Consider the following 17,823-nt stretch of genomic DNA (forward strand, 5'->3'; position numbering starts at 1 on the left):
CATATCGGCGCCAACGACACAAGAACGTGGAGCAATTAAGTGTGCTTCTATAAGATTGTCACTATACTAAAAATTGGGGTCGGCCCCTTTATCTTATTTTCAGGATGCTTGTGTGAGAGACTATGAATCACTGATTTAGGCTCCTCCTCGCTACATCATCCGTGTAAGCAGTGTCTTATAAAAGCCTAGAAGTGGGCAGTGCTACAAGTCGGCAGCTACGGAATAAAACTGACGAAAATTGGCCTGGTGTAAATGACCATAGTAGTCGACAAACATTATGAATATCACAAACAACACCAACTGATTTCCTATGCCGAGATGCATGTAGCCAATAGGTGTTTTATTTCCAAGTTTATAATAGCCCGGATCTGGTATGGACTATGGACAGATTATATAGTAACATGCGATCTTTTTATAGGTCGAAGGCTAAGAACATATTTCTTCCCATATGCAGTCGTGCGGATCATTGAAACCAAAGTATTCCAACGCGTCATCTAAATTCCATAATCCGTCGTGACGCGGGTTACCGTGTAAAGGCATCGTGAGCAGACGTTCGTTATGAAATATTTGTAACTTCATTTGATCTGTTAAATTGAATATAGCAATTTACTGACTTGCAATTGACTCGAAATCTGAAAATTGGAAATGGCTTGACCTGACTCGAATTAAAATTTGCAGTGATCCGAATGACTTGCGACTCGGTAGTGACTATTGAAGCCAGCACCATCTCTTAGGCGAAACATTTCTATATAATTTACTCACCGTCACAAACTGAAGTCTGAAAACCGATGAATAGATCCATACTGGTAAAGAAGCTATATATCACTAACCATCGCATTTGTTGAGGACGAAAGCTACATTCCCGCTACCTGGTATGAGATTGGACATCTTGAATTTTCGATTCAGTTTCGACCGGAAATCTCGGCCGCGGAAAGGACCCTCGTCCTTGAAACAAAGAAGTCATCATATTTTAAATTATATGGTGTATATTCAATTTAAGGAGTTTAGTTGAAATATAGATTATGAGTGGATTTGTCCAGCTATAAAACTTTGGATAGCTGCGTAAACCGCGACAGAACTGTCTGTCTATGGCCCGCGACTCGTATTGTACAATGTACCATTGTACAGTGTACAGTAGGGCTCTTCAAAAATGACTCTTTTTCTCAAATCGTACTGGCTACTTGATAAAATTGTTAGGTTACCTAATTTAAGCCTACACACAAAATTTGGTTCAATTCCCGCCAGTAACCGCTTTGCTACAGGAGAAGAAAGTTTCTATTTATTATATAAAATTAAATAATAAAAAAATTTGAAAATTTTCTGTTCACCTCATGAAAGAGTTGGGCTGTCTATAGAAACGATGCTCACCAAATTTGGTTCAATTCCAACCAGTAGAAGCGCAGTTATTGCCGTCGAAAATTTTGGATTTGAATAAAATAGTATTTACGGTGACCGATTCTTTGTTTATTTATTTTAGTTGTGCTCACCGTAAATACTATTTTATTCAAATCCAAATTTTTCGACGGCAATAACTCCGCTTCCACTGGTTGGAATTGAACCAAATTTGGTGAGCATCGTTTCTATAGACAGCCTAACACTTTAATGGAGTGAACGGAAAATTTTCAATTTTTTTATTATTTATTTTTATATAATGAATAGAAACTTTCTTCTCCTGTAGCAAAGCGGTTACTGGCTGGAATTGAACCAAATTTTGTGTGTAGGCTTAAATTAGGTAACCTAACAATGTTATCAAGTAGCCAGTACGATTTGAGAAAAAAAGTCATTTTTGAAGAGCCCTACTGTACAGTGTACAGTGTACAACATGTACGTACGTACACTACAGGCTAAATTAAGTTCCAAAGTAAATTATAACAAGGTAATTACATACCGAGGCGCACCAGACCGTGGTGATAAGAGTCACTGAGACTTTTTACAATAATAATAATAATAATAAATTAATAAAATAAAATTAATAAAATCGGTCAGCAGCTGTAATGTATTGTCTGTTTCGTCCGATCCGTGTGTCCAAAATATATTGAAACTTAAAATTGCGATTGATATCGAGGAATTTGACAGCATGAATCCGATGTAGGATTCATCTATACCTATCATTGAAATTCTCTGAATACTGTGATTAGCATTAGATTGTCAGCTTCATCAAAATAGTTGCATAAGGGTCGGGATAATATATTGTATATACGAACTAACCTCTATCATCTTCATCTCAGTCAACAGCGATAGCAATGTTGGCTTATGAGCGAAAATGAAGTGATTTGTCTTCTGTTCATTTGACAAGGCTTGCGAGCTGGCATTTTTCAGGGCAGACAATATGTAATGTTTTAACACACATGAGTGCCTATAACTGTTGACATGTCCGAAACTGCGCTTCATGTAGTCCCTCATGTCTCTTGAATATTCCAAAGCTGTAAGTGGGAATAGGGAAATCAATCAATGCCGATCTCAAAAGCTTACATCACATTGCAAAGTTTCGGTTAATTGTTGGAATGCCGCTCCTCAATAATTACATATATCATTCTACCTAACAACCACATACCTTCCTTGTCGAGACGGCTCAACGCCAGGCACCAAGGGCTATCCTTTCCTGTCGCCCACTGTTCCCGGGCGCAACCTTCCATGTATATTGTAGGTATGAAAGGCGTCCTTACGTTTTGCGGAGGCACTCCTAATCGCGCTGCTATATTTTTGCCAATTTTACCTACCAATTTACCTGAAAATATGGATTTGCTGCTTTTTGTATTCTCCGCATTCACAATAGTGGGGAATTTTGGTTTTGTTTCTTAATTAAGGTCTAATCTAGTAATTCATCTTGATCTGCAATAGCAATAATTAATATTTAGATTGAAAAGCTAGTATTAGCTTCCTGAAGCTATATATAGTCCTTCAAGTTCAGCTATGCTTATGAAATGTTCCCGAAATTGCTTATTCATACAGTCTATCCTATATATACATAGATTACTGAATGTCGCAGGAGATGAATTAAGGGCACATTACCGTTGAGAAAACGGCTCACTTTTCTTCCCAATTTTCTTCTGCCGACCGCGGTGCAATTCTCCCACGACATGGTTATGAAGTTGTCAATATCTATTTCGTATCGTTGTGATAGCAACGACGCATTTCTGAATACTCGTGCAGACTCCTTCGTGCGTTGGAAATTCGATGAAATGAATCTACAGGTGAAATGCAGAGCAACATGTTATACCGTTTTATGCTTCGGTTTACGATTATCTTGCGTTAGATAGGCCTGTAGGATTCCGGTTAATATGCTAGCTGCCAGGTTAGTTTCTGTTAGTGTTAAGTGTACGGTTAGGGTTAGCGTGGACTCCTTTGAACGAATAAATACTCGCTGTGTTGACACTGACTATTTTGAAGGCGAGCGGTATGCGCATTACCAGCGTGTACTCAAAGGTGGTGTGGACGGTGGACAGTGGGTACTCGAAAAATCACGTGACCGTCACACCCAGAGACCTTTTGTCACTTTGTTATCGTCGATCCGTATGCACTATGCAGTAGTAATTATGGACAAAGTCGCTAATGGTCTTTGTCGATTTTGACTGTGTTCCATATCGAGATGGGTGACAGGATTTAGCATGGTATATTTTTATGTTGTCATGTAACACTGTACCAAGTTTCAATGCTTTAACTCAATGATTAGCGTAGTAATTTCGCTGTCGAAGTCTGGATAGATCAGCGCGCACCGATATATTGCCGACTTCGATAACGAAATTACCAAGCGAATCATTGACTGACAATCCTGAAACTTACCCCGAACTTAGATGACACAGCCAAGATGTACCATGTCAAATTCCGTCATCCATCTCGGTATGGAACACTTTCAAAATTCAACCAATATCGATTTTTGCGAAAAATCCTTCATGCGATAGCCGGTAGGCTCAATGCCACATCTGCACACGCAGACCCTGGCATACTCGACTTTGAAAACGAAGTTACTACTGTAATTATTGAGTCACAGCCTTGAAACTTGATACAGTGTTAGATGCCATCATGAAAATTTATGGTACGAAATTTTGTTATCCATAGCCGTATGCAGCACGATCAAAATCTACATATACCAATACTGTCCTTCGCAAATAATCTGTTATGCGGTAGGCTGAATGCCAGTTGAATGCATCTTACACCGAACCAATTTCAAAGGCTGTGACTCGATGATTACGATGTATTTTCGTTATCAAAGTCGATTATATCAGGGTGCGCGCTGTTCTGACATCCATCTTACCGTATGACAGATATTTCACAAAAGCCGCAATTGGTGTATGTAGATTTTGAATATGTTTTGTTCCGAGATGGATAACAAAACTTCGCAATAAATATTTTGATGAAGGCATCTAACACTGTACTGAGTTTCAAGACTATGACTCAATGATTATGGTAGCAATTTCGTTATCGATATTTCGTTAAGTCGAGCAGGGCAATATATCGGTGCGCGCTGATCTATCCAGATAATCGACTTCGACAGCGAAATTACTGCGCTAATCATTGAGTTACAGCTTTGAAACTTGGTACAGTGTTACATGATAACATAAAAATATATCATACTAAATCCTGTCACCCATCTCGATATGCAACATAGTCAAAATCAACAAAGACCAATGGCGACTTTGCCTTTAATCATTGCTGCAGACGGATCAACAATAACAAAGTGATCAAAGTTATCTGGGTGTGACGGTCACGTGATTTTTCGAGTGTCCACAATGTCCACACCACCTTTGAGTACACGCTGGTATTGCGTTACCTTTGTCCTTGATGGTTTGAGAACAATTCGGGATATACTGCTGCGAAGCGTTGGCCCAATCCTTTCATCTCCGCTATCCCGGTAACAGCGAGATCTTGATCCAGTGAAGCTTGGTACCAATTACGCCACTCTATAATTTTCTGACGAAATTCACGAGTGGATAAAATCAATAAGTAAAGAGCGAATATGCTTGCATCCTCGCGAAGTAGACATGTTAAACGCAGATTTTGGCATTAGGGCGGATTTAATCCCCCTGGCAGGAATACACCTAATTTCCTGACTCGTTTAATTTTTTTAAAGAACAAATTTACTAGTAGGCTATGCATTTTCACTGATGTTATAATGGAGTTGAGATGGACATTACTATTAATCAATACCGCACTTATTTCAAAATATGCCGGTAAAAACGATAGACTTGTCGGTCATGTTTGTTATTAGCATATTTCTCTGCATAACGGAGAACGAGTTATCAGTAGGGCGATTGTTTTAGGATATAGTAATTGGTGAGTGAGGTCCAAGGTGTTTACAAGCTCGCTCCGATATTTCAAATCTGAATCTTGACTGCATGGTGTACACTGTGCAGTAGGGCTGTTCAAAAATAACTTTTTTTCCTGAATCTTGCGGGTTACGTGATTAAATCGTTAGGTTGCCTTAAAAAACGACGCACACCAAATTTGAATTCATTCGAACCAATATTCGCGGATTTCGTAGAGTTTGAAAATTTCGAATTTGCCTATGAATGCAAAAAAATTTTTTTATAAAATTTTTCTTCCAACCCCATAAAATTGTTGCGCTGTCTTCAAAGATGATGCAAAACAAATTTGACTCAATTCCAAGCCGTAGAAGCGGAGTTATTTGAGCTTTTCGATGATAATTCTTGGATTATCCTTGATTGGGGGATAATCCCAGAATCGTCATCGAAAAGCTCAAATAACTCCGCTTCTACGGCTTGGAATTGAGTCAAATTTGTTTTGCATCATCTTTGAAGACAGCGCAACCATTTTATGGGGTTGGAAGAAAAATTTGAAAAAAAATTTTTTTGCATTCATAGGCAAATTCGAAATTTTCAAACTCTACGAAATCCGCGAATATTGGTTGGAATGAATTCAAATTTGGTGTGCGTCGTTTTTCAAGGCAACCTAACGATTTAATCACGTAACCCGCAAGATTCAGGAAAAAAAGTTATTTTTGAACAGCCCTACTGTGCAGTGTACATGTACATTGTACATTGGTTCTTATAGCACAGGGGTTATCAGCGCATGGGTGGATCGCGAGATGTTTCCAAAACTCAGATTTGGGTTGTGGTCTAAAAACGCGACGCAGTCAACATTATCGGTATGAAGCAACAGCACTCCAGCAGTATATAGCCTATACACTGAACTTTAATACTACTAGCAACCAACTGCTGCTGTTGAGCGTTTTTCTCTATTAATTTCAAGCTACTTCGTATAAGGACTGACAGATCCAACCAAAAAAGTAGAAAAGTACCAAAAATCTAACATTATGTACAGCAATGCCAAATTTAAATACTTGCGGGCTAAATGTTGCGATTATTAAGCTTTTTAATATCAGAAAATGTCAAAATTTTATTTTTTAGTGCGAAATCCTCCGTTTTTTAGGTCAATAAATAATATCCCTAGTTATCAGCAATCATGACACTTAACGCATATAAGAACCGTCGGAACAGCATGTTCGGAGCGATGAGTTTGAGGTTGCATTCTCAGTCGCATAGAGCACGTCTAGTAGTTTGGAAATGGCCGGGTCACATGAATCATGCAAAGTTGATTAATTTCAATTAAATTATATTTATTCGGTGAGGCATCACTTGCTTTCGCGAGGGGTATAGGCCTACTCACCGTGAGGTCGTCTTTACAAAGAGTAGCTTTGCCGGTGATGTTCAATATTGATTGCAATTCCACTAATTGACGGTAAGAATCACTTGCGGCCTTCCCAGGATGCCTGGAACCATGCCTCGCAATTAGTACCACAGATTCGGGCGTGCAGCCTGCGATTATTTTGAAGGGCTTTAACATTTTATCGCCTTTATGAGATGTAGGCTGTAAGCAACCCATACCGACAACAGGCCGTAACAGCCGTACACCAAACCCCTAAATTGAGGGGTGGGGCGAGCTCGAAGGGCCCCAAAATAATCTAGTAAACAAACATAAATTGTAAACTAATTTTAGGTAGAAATGTTAGCTTCGCAACTTCGTAGCTCATGAAGGCGGCAAAACAATTTACCCGAGGTCCTGTCTGATATCCCTATTTCTCCTCTGACTGTGTCGTAAAGAGTTGCGCCATGGAATTGTTTGTAGGGATATCCAGCCTCTCCAATATGATCTTTTGAACAGAACCCATCCGATAGCCGTGGAATCGTACATGCCATAATAATGCATAATAATGATATGGCCGAAGGGCTGGATTCGTCCGCCATGTCACGAGGATTTGGTTAGGACAGCACGAGCTATAAATCAAATTGTTTGAAATACATAAATAATATTTTAATATATATCACTATTACTCGGCTGCGAGCCTGCCACGATGATGAACTGTGGGTAATTCACACAGAGGCGGTCGGTAACGAAGTATTTCTACTTTTTCGATGTGGTCAAGTAGTTTTTCGCTACTTGCGGTACTTACTCAAGTAAATCTAATTTCCAGCTACTTTTACTTCGTAATATTTTGTGATCTACGTTCTTACTTTTCTATATTTTCAGTTTGTCAAGTAGAAGTAGTTTAATCCTGTAATCAGAAACATAGCCTGAGCTTGAGCAATTTCGGGGCTGTTTTGAAGGAGTACCAACATTGGATTTTCATAATAGTTGAGTAAAGCCCAGAATTTTCACGCACTTCGCGGACCGTGGATATGGAGTGACAATCATGTTTTCACTAAAGTATCGCTGACTAAGAGTTAGATAGCGGGTCGTGTGGTTCCGTTCACACCGTACTGTCGCCCATATGGAATATTTCATCACAGTAAATATTGCCCATCATCATAACGTTTCAAACTACCGTTTCGCAATCTCGCAGCAATATCGTAATCTAGCATGGCGTGTCCTAATCTGGAAAAGTGGACTCCGACTTTTTTTAGTGTTAGACTTGTTTTAGCATACCAACGTTTAAACTTCCTGGACAAAAGACATGAAATATATTTTCCACTTTTCTGAAGTATAGTATTTGTATTTCCCAGTATCATACTTTGAGTTTTAATTGGTTTCAGTTCTTTTGTCTGGAGAACATACATGTTGATGTATATAAAAGCAAGTGTATAGTAATGCCTCTATTTTCCGAAAATAAAGCTACACTATATATGGCATTTTTACGAACCGCCATATTTTTTTATTAACATATACTAATCGCGCATCATATCCGATACAACTTCTCCGTATTGCGTTTCGACTAAACTACGGGCCTTATAATATGGTGGATGGCACCATGCCATGATATTTTCTAAAACGGTCAAACAAACAATTAGTATCGCATTTTCTTATCAATACTATCATTTGCATCTCGGCATCACCATTGATGCCAAAATGCCTTGAAAGCAGCATATTGAATGCACAATATCAAAACTAGCTCGGTGTGTGGGAATAATGACCCGTCTGCAATCTTTGGTTTCTAGATCAATACTACGAACCATCTACTTCTCTCTTTTCCACTCTCACCTGCAATATGGAATCATAGTATGGGGATATGCATGCACAAAATTTTTGTGCAGAATTCGAACCCTGCAAAACCGTGCGATACGATTGATCTAATCTGTACCTTTACGTACCAAATTATCGTCTTACTACCGTGAGCATCGAATTTTGCAAGTTGACGAACTATATCGCTTCGAAGTATCAAAAGTTATATTCACAAATATTTTTCCAAGTTTGCCTCCTGTGTTTGATGACTTTTTCATACAAGCTAAAAATGTCCACTCCCTACATGAGATCCTCGTCAAAGGGAAATATCTACTTACCCCCACCCAATAGCAACCTAACTAAGAGATCTATCGACTACTCGGGACCTATCATCTGAAATGCATTACCACCACATATCCGTAAATTGCTTATATTAGATTACAAAAAGACCTGCTTAATCCCCTCTTGTCGTTATACTAACACTGTTGCCCTACCTCGCCCAGACATTGCTTCATTGATCATTTACTACCATTGTTTAATTTTTCTGTTATTTTCCTTTTTTTAACTAACATTTTTTTTACAGCCAGACTGTATAGAGTCAAGTGTGTAACACGAGAAATGGTCAAGTGATTGTGAGCCTCACAGCTCAGTAGTGCCCTCTCTGGTTGGATTTTCCCCTCGTGTCTTGATAGTCACTTGTTGAAGTTGAGTCGCTTTGTTGCTTGTAATATCATTGGATCAGTGATTGAAGTTAGGCTAAATTTAGTGATTCAACGTGCCATTTAGGGCATTATTTGTATTGTGTGAGTATTGTATAAGTTTAGGCCATCATTCAGGTGATTGTATTTTGTTTAGATTGTAAGTTTAGAGCCTAGAGAGTTAACTGTTGTTAACCGCTATTGTGACTGTTGCCTCGACGTTGACGTGATCTTTCTATGTAGTAAATTGCTATCCTATTCTGTAACTGTTTGAGTTACATTTGACCGGGTCTCAGGGGTAGGCTCGGATTGTAGGAAGCAAAGAAAGCGAGGTGGTAGTCTCAATTCGAGTTGGCAAGCTACTCGACAAGCCTAAATTGTTACAGCCAAAACTCTAATCAAGTAAATATAACGAACTATCGTTTGAGCTAGGCAACGACCAAAACGTCCGTTATATTTAAGTTAACAACAATCTCAGAAGTGATAGAAACGGTCGTCCACAGTTTGATATATCCAAGTCTATTGTATAGACTTGGCCATTGTTGAATATCAATTGCTGCAAGTGGAGTACCGGTATTGTACCATTGACAACTGCTAGTTGCATTCGAAGAGCTGACATTGAATTGATTGTTAGAATCAGCTTTAGTAGCAGTTGATACAAATTCGTAAGTCTATTGAGGCTGGTGTTCCCAATAGAAAATTTGACTGCTAAGCCAAGGGTTCTCAGCAGAAGTATTTTGCATTTGAATGAGATATAGGTTCTCATATGAGGCTAGTGTCCTCCATACATGAAATTGTCCTAGTTGTAATTGAAAGTGGAAGCAAGTTCAGGAGTTGTTAATTGGCCCACCATATGTAATAAGCAAATTAGTTATAGTTCACGCCAGTCAAAACGGTAATGTGCAACTGAGGTTTCCAACGTCTCTCCAATTCGTAACTGATGAAAAACAACAATGACCATGGCAAGAATTAAGTGTGTGTCTGAAGAAGAATTGATTCAGAAGTTGGCCGGACTGCATAGAAGATATGAAAGCATTGAACACGAAATATTGACCCGAGACGTAAACATCAATCTTCTGAGACATCAAAGTGATCTACAGTGTATGTTTCAAGAATATTCTACACTCTGGAGTTTATACCTCCTCGGAGTCGAAGATGATCTAGAAAAGATTGCATGTCATAAAGATCATGATAAACAAGTGAGATTTTATCATGAATTCCAAACTAAGTTGGAGAGATGCATGCAAGAAAGATCGAAACATACACGTTCGAATTATATTGGAAGCAGTCGTCATGTGTCTCGGCGATTTGGAAATGCATATTCTGCCAGCATACATGATACTGTAAACGTGAAGAGAAAAGAAGCAATCATCCAAAAGAAAATGGCTCATTTGAAATTAGCTCATCAGTTCAATCGCGAAGTTTTGGAAGATGAGAAATTAATGATTGAACGTAAAACGTCACGATTACGATTGAAGCAAGACTTTGAACTTGCTTGCGTTGAAGCAAGTATTTGGAAATCCTCAGCTAACGTGCACAAGCTACATTCATACTCGCAGAAGAATACTGAAGAAATGCCTGTTTGTCAAGGTACTGCTCTGAAGCAAAGCAGTGTAAATACAGAGAATCCAGTTTCTCCTGCCCTCGTTGGACTTGCTGTGAAAGGCCTTGGCAACACTGCACAAGTATTTGTCAATGGGACAAGCAAAGACAAATCTGATGTGAAAGGTCAGGATGTGGAATGTCCAAGTAATTCTGAAGCTGCAGTATTCAATTCCACTGAAGTCGATGTTATCGTCGATCCTGTCAATGCGTCACACCCAATTGAAGATTGCATCAATGCAAATACTTGTGTTCAGGACCTTGGTATTTTGAAAGGACAACGTTGAGGACTGTGACACAGAATGTTCTCAAACCACAATGGTTAAATTTGACAGTGCTAGGTCTCGTAAATTTCCTGATATTGGAAAGGCGCTGAAATGTATTCCGGAAGACGTTCTCCATGTGAACAGAGTTGATAATCATATTCCGGAAGATACATTGTTGTGTGAACACTCGGGTTGTTCACGTGATGCAAAGTTTGAAGGTGAAACCGAATCACCTAATGCGCATGATGAAGTATCAATACTTCACAAGTCAAGCCATCCTGATCCAACTGGTAATGGTCAGGTAGAAAAGATACCTGTGCAATTTGTGCATAGAGAAGTGACAGGAAATCAATTCACATTTGAGAAACGATATTCTCTTGATGCCAATATTGAAAAGTTGATGACACAGGTGTCAATGGATTGCGCATTGAATTCAAAGATTGAAGCATGCTCTCGTTCCATAACTGGTGACGATGGGATTCTCGATGTGAGTGCTAATTTCCAATCGCAATTGTTGAAGGATCCACAAGGGTATTCTGACAGCACTGAGTTTGATGAAGAAGCATCTCTTTATAATGGGGCTTGTCTTCAAGAGCTTGCTCTGTTTGGTAGCATGGACAAATCAATGTTGGAGTTGGCTGCCATTTGGATTGGCACTGACATATTGTCATTATCCTTCTTTTATAAGGAGGTGCAAACCGAAACAGCTTTGGAGACCTTGAAGAAGATCGAGTGTCTGGTGAATGCCATTGTGCGATGTGGATCGAACTCCGATGTCTCCCAAAGAATAAGAGTGGAACCTTTCCTCATGGAGTTCCAGTTTTTCGTTCGTACTTGGTTGATTGTACAGCCAGTAAACAGATGGTTGTTCGAAAATGTTACTTAAGACTGTTGATATATTTGAGAGATTTACTGAAGTCTCACCAACCTTTTGAAGAACATTTGACCTATATTGATAGTGACATTGTGGCATGAGTTGATTGGTAATTTGAATTACTTTTCTTTGGCTTGATAATATCTCGTGCTATTGGGTTAAGTCGATGTATTCTCGTAATTCCTACATCTGTGGGGGGGAATGTAACACGAGAAATGGTCAAGTGATTGTGAGCCTCACAGCTCAGTAGTGCCCTCTCTGGTTGGATTTTCCCCTCGTGTCTTGATAGTCACTTGTTGAAGTTGAGTCGCTTTGTTGCTTGTAATATCATTGGATCAGTGATTGAAGTTAGGCTAAATTTAGTGATTCAACGTGCCATTTAGGGCATTATTTGTATTGTGTGAGTATTGTATAAGTTTAGGCCATCATTCAGGTGATTGTATTTTGTTTAGATTGTAAGTTTAGAGCCTAGAGAGTTAACTGTTGTTAACCGCTATTGTGACTGTTGCCTCGACGTTGACGTGATCTTTCTATGTAGTAAATTGCTATCCTATTCTGTAACTGTTTGAGTTACATTTGACCGGGTCTCAGGGGTAGGCTCGGATTGTAGGAAGCAAAGAAAGTGAGGTGGTAGTCTCAATTCGAGTTGGCAAGCTACTCGACAAGCCTAAAAGTGTTACAGCCAAAACTCTAATCAAGTAAATATAACGAACTATCGTTTGAGCTAGGCAACGACCAAAACGTCCGTTATAAAGTGTACCTGTTTGATGCGGGTGCGATCAGACAAGTTGACCCTCAAGGCCGTATCGATCATTCCTATCTAATACCGAATACTGTGCATGTATATTTTCTGTACCACGATCATTGCCGTCTGTTGTTATGTATTTTGGTTGGATGAAAATAAAGACTCTCTCTCTCTCTCTATCATTTGCATCCCATGATGCGTACGAATGCTCATATGATGTCGAAAATTGATACCTCCTGGGACGCATCATGAATCAAGCTCTCTACACCTTCCGCAGAGCTCAATTCGCAGCTTTTGACAGTCCATGCGAAAAATTACGACCGTTTTCACAACTGCTTACTTACTTGCGTAGACTTAAAGTCAGTCAATTCTGCTTCTACTTCAAGTAGTTTTAGGCTGCTTTTAAACTACTACTTCCACTCGTAAGTAAATTTTTGCGTCGCTACTTCTACTTTTACTTGAGTAGCTTTCTTGACTACTTTGACCACCTCTGTTCATATTGTTCATGAATGTTTCGTCACAATTTCAATGAATGCATCGACTTTTTGTGTATTGATTGGTAAATATCGGCTTTCCAGCTGATAACATTGCAAATGACAGATATAAGCCAAGTGCGCGACGGGTGCAAATTTGGCTGTATAGGAAATGTTGTCAAATTCAGACATCACTGCCATATTCAGATATCAATTCAGATATCACAATTCGCTCATAATTACAGTAACGATTTGCATCTTATGGTGCATATAGTAAATTCTGAGATAGGGCGTGAACAATGTGAACATTGAACAATGAGCATCAACCTATCAAGTCATTGCCACAGCTTTCCTTTCCCGCAGACTTCACCCTCGCTGTACTCCGCCGTTCGGATCTGTTTCTAGGACTAAGACACTAGGCAGCCTATGTAGGCTAAAGAATAAATTAGTGTTATTCGATCGTCGAAAATAGGATTAATACAGCATTAATAAAATTTCGATGATAGCGCGATTATGCGCAATGAGTCAACGTAGCCAACCTCGTCTCAGAAATATCGACCACGTTGATACAGATCAACTGAACTGAGCTGGAGCTTAGGATCTTCTCCGCTACGCTAGGTGAATTTCGGACCCAGCATATCATGGACTGTACCGGAAATTATTGACGGCGATTGGGAATAGAACATACAGAAAGAATGATGCATTCGCGGTGATGCGACAATGATTCGGAAAGTAGCCTCTGCAATATCAACTCGTTTGATGTCGTTCTGGTGAAGGTTAACTATTTCGAGTCAGATTCAGCGATTCGTATAATCCAATTTAAATACAAAAGATGTATCACAATCATTATATTTTGTAATTTCTCGATTCAATATCAATTCAAAACACCACAAGAATTTCCATTCCATGAAAACAAAGGAGGTGAAGTCCAGCAATCAAATTCCCACGTTGGCCTACAGATATATATTATAGTAATGAAATATAATATTTAAAGCCATACACGATGCTACATAGGCTACACACTCAATGTGAAATAGCCTTCGAAAGAAGTTTGAAAAATTCAACCCGGCAATCCCAAAACACGCGAGAAAGCACCATGATAGACCGTTCGGATTTTGTCGTTGTTTGCGGTATTCGTGATGTTTTCGAATCCAATGGGTATTTACACAACTCAAGGGAGGCCGATATTTTGTTACTATGATTTCGTATCTGTATACTTGTAGCACTTGTAGCCAGTGTTGGGATGACTCGAGTCATGACTTGACTCGAGTCAGACTCGAGTCACCTTTTTCGTATGACTTGACTTGACTCGAGTCACTTTGCTAAAATGACTTTGACTTGACGTGACTCGGCGTATCAGAAATGTGTATTGACTCGTGACTCGGAGCAAAATTCACGAGTCAATTTCAAGTCATCAAGTAATCGGTGTCGATAAATATCACTGTATCTTCCATATGTTCGGATTGTTCGCGAAACGCCTCCATTGTTCTCTCACAAATAAATTGAACGCAAATGAAGTGATCGAAGCTTACAGCTTACGTTGTCGTAAACTAGTATAGTAAAGAAATTTAATAGCAAAATGACTATTTCTGTTATCTGTTCCAAACCTCTTGTTTTATTTAAATAGAATAGAATATGATTTATATAGTCCTCAACCATTGGCGTAGGCTCGAATTGTATCATATCAATTTGTAAAGGGGTATGTATTGCATCTTATCCATTCGGTTCTCTATTCTCTATTTCGCCTGGTAACTATAACTGAGGCTATGCAATTACTTACGTAGTTTAACAGTGCTACGATGTGAGCGATACAGCCCCTTCTTGCGTGTATATTTAGGTCTATATCCGTTCATCGGTTCAGAATAAATGACCACTCAATATGTATTTGAGACATTTAGCAAAATTCAATGATGTAATCATGCCTCATATCCCGAAACGGCAACTTGACTTGAATTGTGACTTGACTCGTGACTTGACTTGACTTGACTCGACTTGACTCGAGTCACCTCCAAAAGTCGAGTGACTTGACTTGACTCGAGTCACCTTCGAAAATCGATTGACTTGACTTGACTCGAGTCAAAATGTGCAATGACTCGAATTGACTCGTGACTCGAAGGTAGTGACTTGATCCCAACACTGCTTGTAGCAGGCCCACTTCCAGGCTTTTTTCAAGACACCGTTTACGCGAATCGGATGGCGAGGAGGCGAGACTAGATAAACCTCCAACATTTTATGAAGTGATTCTGTAGTCGACCTCGGTAGGACTCTTACGCGCGACCCATTGACCAATGACCATTGGTGTTGTAGGTGCGCAAAGGCTATGGCACCACCAGGCTATCTCACCACTAGGGTCTGACTTCTTAATCACCAGGTCGTGGCTTCAATCCACTGAGCTATCACCTACTATAGATAACTATAAACTCCGTAGGTTAGTTATCTATAAGCCTATAATCCCCCGGTCGAGTCAGACCAAGGTAGCATAGAGAAGAAAAAATATGGTGGTGCTGACTCGATAACCTCACTCAGATGCTCTATCGCAGTGCTTTTCCACCTTTTTGAGCTCCATTCGCACTTTTTTTGTAAAATAAATTTCGTTCGCACAAACTAACCGAAAATTGTTATGCAAAAAGAAGATGAAGATACTTAACAACATTTTGTTCAGATGTGCGGCTTGGCTTTTTCGCTCATTTTGATTTCAACTATTTCATTAAAACCTTTCTCGGTCAGACAAGTTGGTAGGTTTTGTAGAAGAACGTCTACGTCTACTAGTGCTTAGTGGACAGTGTGCATCAATTGTGTTATTTCGTCGTTCCTTGCATCTCAGACTGAAAAATATACCACTTGAGCCGTAGCCAGAGATGGCCTCGATCCAGTTCAAGAGCCGGAGTAGGAGCCAGTGATGAGCGGATGGTGCTTTTCGAGACTCCGAATCCCTCCGACAACTTTAGTCTCCGAGGAAAACTCCCTCCGACTCCGAAGAGCCCAATCCCAGACTCCGCGATACTCCGAATAATTTCGTCAAGTATCCGAAATTTTATGAACTACAGACACTGCTCAACGAAAATGCCTTGCTAGATCACCAGGTTAAGATAGCTCGTGTCAAATCATACCATTTAACCAGTTATATGTAGCATTGGAGTGGCAAACATGGTACACTTGGTTATGTGTTTTACTAGATAAATGTGATAATATGGTTAGCCTTAGAGTATTGTCTACTCTCCAGTCCCCAATTGCAATGCAGATGGCTGATTTTTATGCACTTGGCAATCATTTTTGCATGTTACCCGTCATATTACAACTTTATAAGGTGTCAGCTGTCTGTGTTTTGGTTTGTTATCAATAGTGTCTTCTGGTCAGAGCAATCCAAAGATATCGGGGACAAAAGTTACAAAACTCCGAAAATCTCCGAAAAAATATCTGTAGTAAACTCCGACTCCGCTCCGAGTGTCACAAAATCGGCAAAACTCTGCTCCGAATACACTCCGACTCCGCTCCGATGCTCATCACTGGCCGGAGCAGGATTGCATCGATTTTTAGCTCAGTGGATTTTTGAAGAAGCCGGACTGGTTCCGGAGATTGAATTTGCTTTGAAGCTCGGATTTTAGCAGGATTTCACCAATGAAATAAGAAAAAATTAGCAGAATATTAGCAGGATCATTTCGGACTCCGAATTTTAAATTGCCAGCCGGATCCGGACGGATTCGGATTCAGAAATTTGCGAATCCGACAATCTATGGCCAGGCCATAGCCACAGTACCGTACTACTGCAGTACTTAAAATCAAGATTACCAGACCACAATCTGACATATCGACCGCGCCTACCGACACATGCAGCATTCATTTTGCTCGCTTCCTTATATGTTATCTTTTCCTAAACCCAGTGCGCATTGTGCATGCCTCAAGCTGTGTCTGATTAAAAGACTACTCCAAGTCGTTTCGGCACCCTCTTATCTTTTCATTATATCGCAATCTTGTAGTGTATTTATTTGATAAAAATTTTAATAAATTGATGACGATGAAATTTTCAATCAAAATGATTCTGATACCATCGGCGTCGTCAGTAACGCAAATCACGTCGGTTTCGTCGCTATTTTAACCTAGGCGACGCGTGTTGTTTACTTTTTTGTGGAGCTTCTGTGGTCGCGTGATTAGGGTTGTGGACGTGGTCGGTTACCTGCCCTGCTGGTCATTTCTGATCTGGTCTGTGTCAGGTGTCACGATGTCAGTCAGTCAGACATTATCCATTCAACGCACAAAAGGAATTGAATTGTAATGAAAAGTCAAAGCGAAATGGTGTAGTCCAACCTTGTTTGTTCGTTTGTTTGTACAAATATACCGTGGTTCCTTTCGGATTCATGAAGTATAACTTAATGGATAGAGTTCATTTTGGAATGACACACTGTATGCTGTAACGTATCCGATCTTGCTGGGCATCATTACTGATTGCGTCTAAGAGTCTAGTTCATCCATTCTTCATTGTTTTTTTTTCCTTTCTATTATGTTCTGTCCAACTCCAAGGCCACTCTGCGGATAGTTGGTTATCGACTATGTGTTGATCACAACTAAAAAGAAAAAATTTTAGGCTAATTTCTTGGTTATTGAATCGATTGTCTTGACCACAATAATGAGAACTTCCATTATTCTATTATATATACTTCAATCAATGAAATTTCAGTCGGTACGGTAGTAGATCAAATTCTAACATGGCATGGCAACATTCTCAGTGCTGTAATAGATGCAATCATAAATATACTTCAAGATTGGACAT

The 17,823-nt window shown here is 39.5% G+C and overlaps 1 protein-coding gene across 2 annotated transcripts; it reads right to left on the reverse strand.

Moving 5' to 3' along the window:
* Nucleotides 1-301: 301 nt before the first annotated feature.
* LOC145456090 (multiple inositol polyphosphate phosphatase 1-like) lies at nucleotides 302-7,502 on the reverse strand. Of its 2 annotated transcripts, XM_080334141.1 has the most exons (9): nucleotides 7,473-7,502; nucleotides 7,013-7,235; nucleotides 6,628-6,776; nucleotides 4,772-4,911; nucleotides 3,013-3,188; nucleotides 2,555-2,728; nucleotides 2,209-2,423; nucleotides 831-945; nucleotides 302-584 (listed from the first exon to the last, which is right to left on the reverse strand). In XM_080334141.1, exons 2-9 carry the CDS (start codon nucleotides 7,203-7,205, stop codon nucleotides 427-429), a joined length of 1,320 nt encoding a protein of 439 aa, XP_080190267.1. In that variant the 5' UTR covers nucleotides 7,206-7,235; nucleotides 7,473-7,502; the 3' UTR covers nucleotides 302-426. The 2 variants fall into 2 exon arrangements, with proteins under 2 accessions (XP_080190267.1, XP_080190260.1); XM_080334134.1 differs by lacking the exon at nucleotides 7,473-7,502 and having other exon boundaries at nucleotides 7,013-7,278.
* Nucleotides 7,503-17,823: the final 10,321 nt, after the last annotated feature.

The sequence above is a fragment of the Botryllus schlosseri genome, chromosome 2 (assembly GCF_051294905.1).
Source record: "Botryllus schlosseri isolate E-star chromosome 2, Bs_hap1, whole genome shotgun sequence".
NCBI lineage: Eukaryota > Metazoa > Chordata > Ascidiacea > Stolidobranchia > Styelidae > Botryllus > Botryllus schlosseri.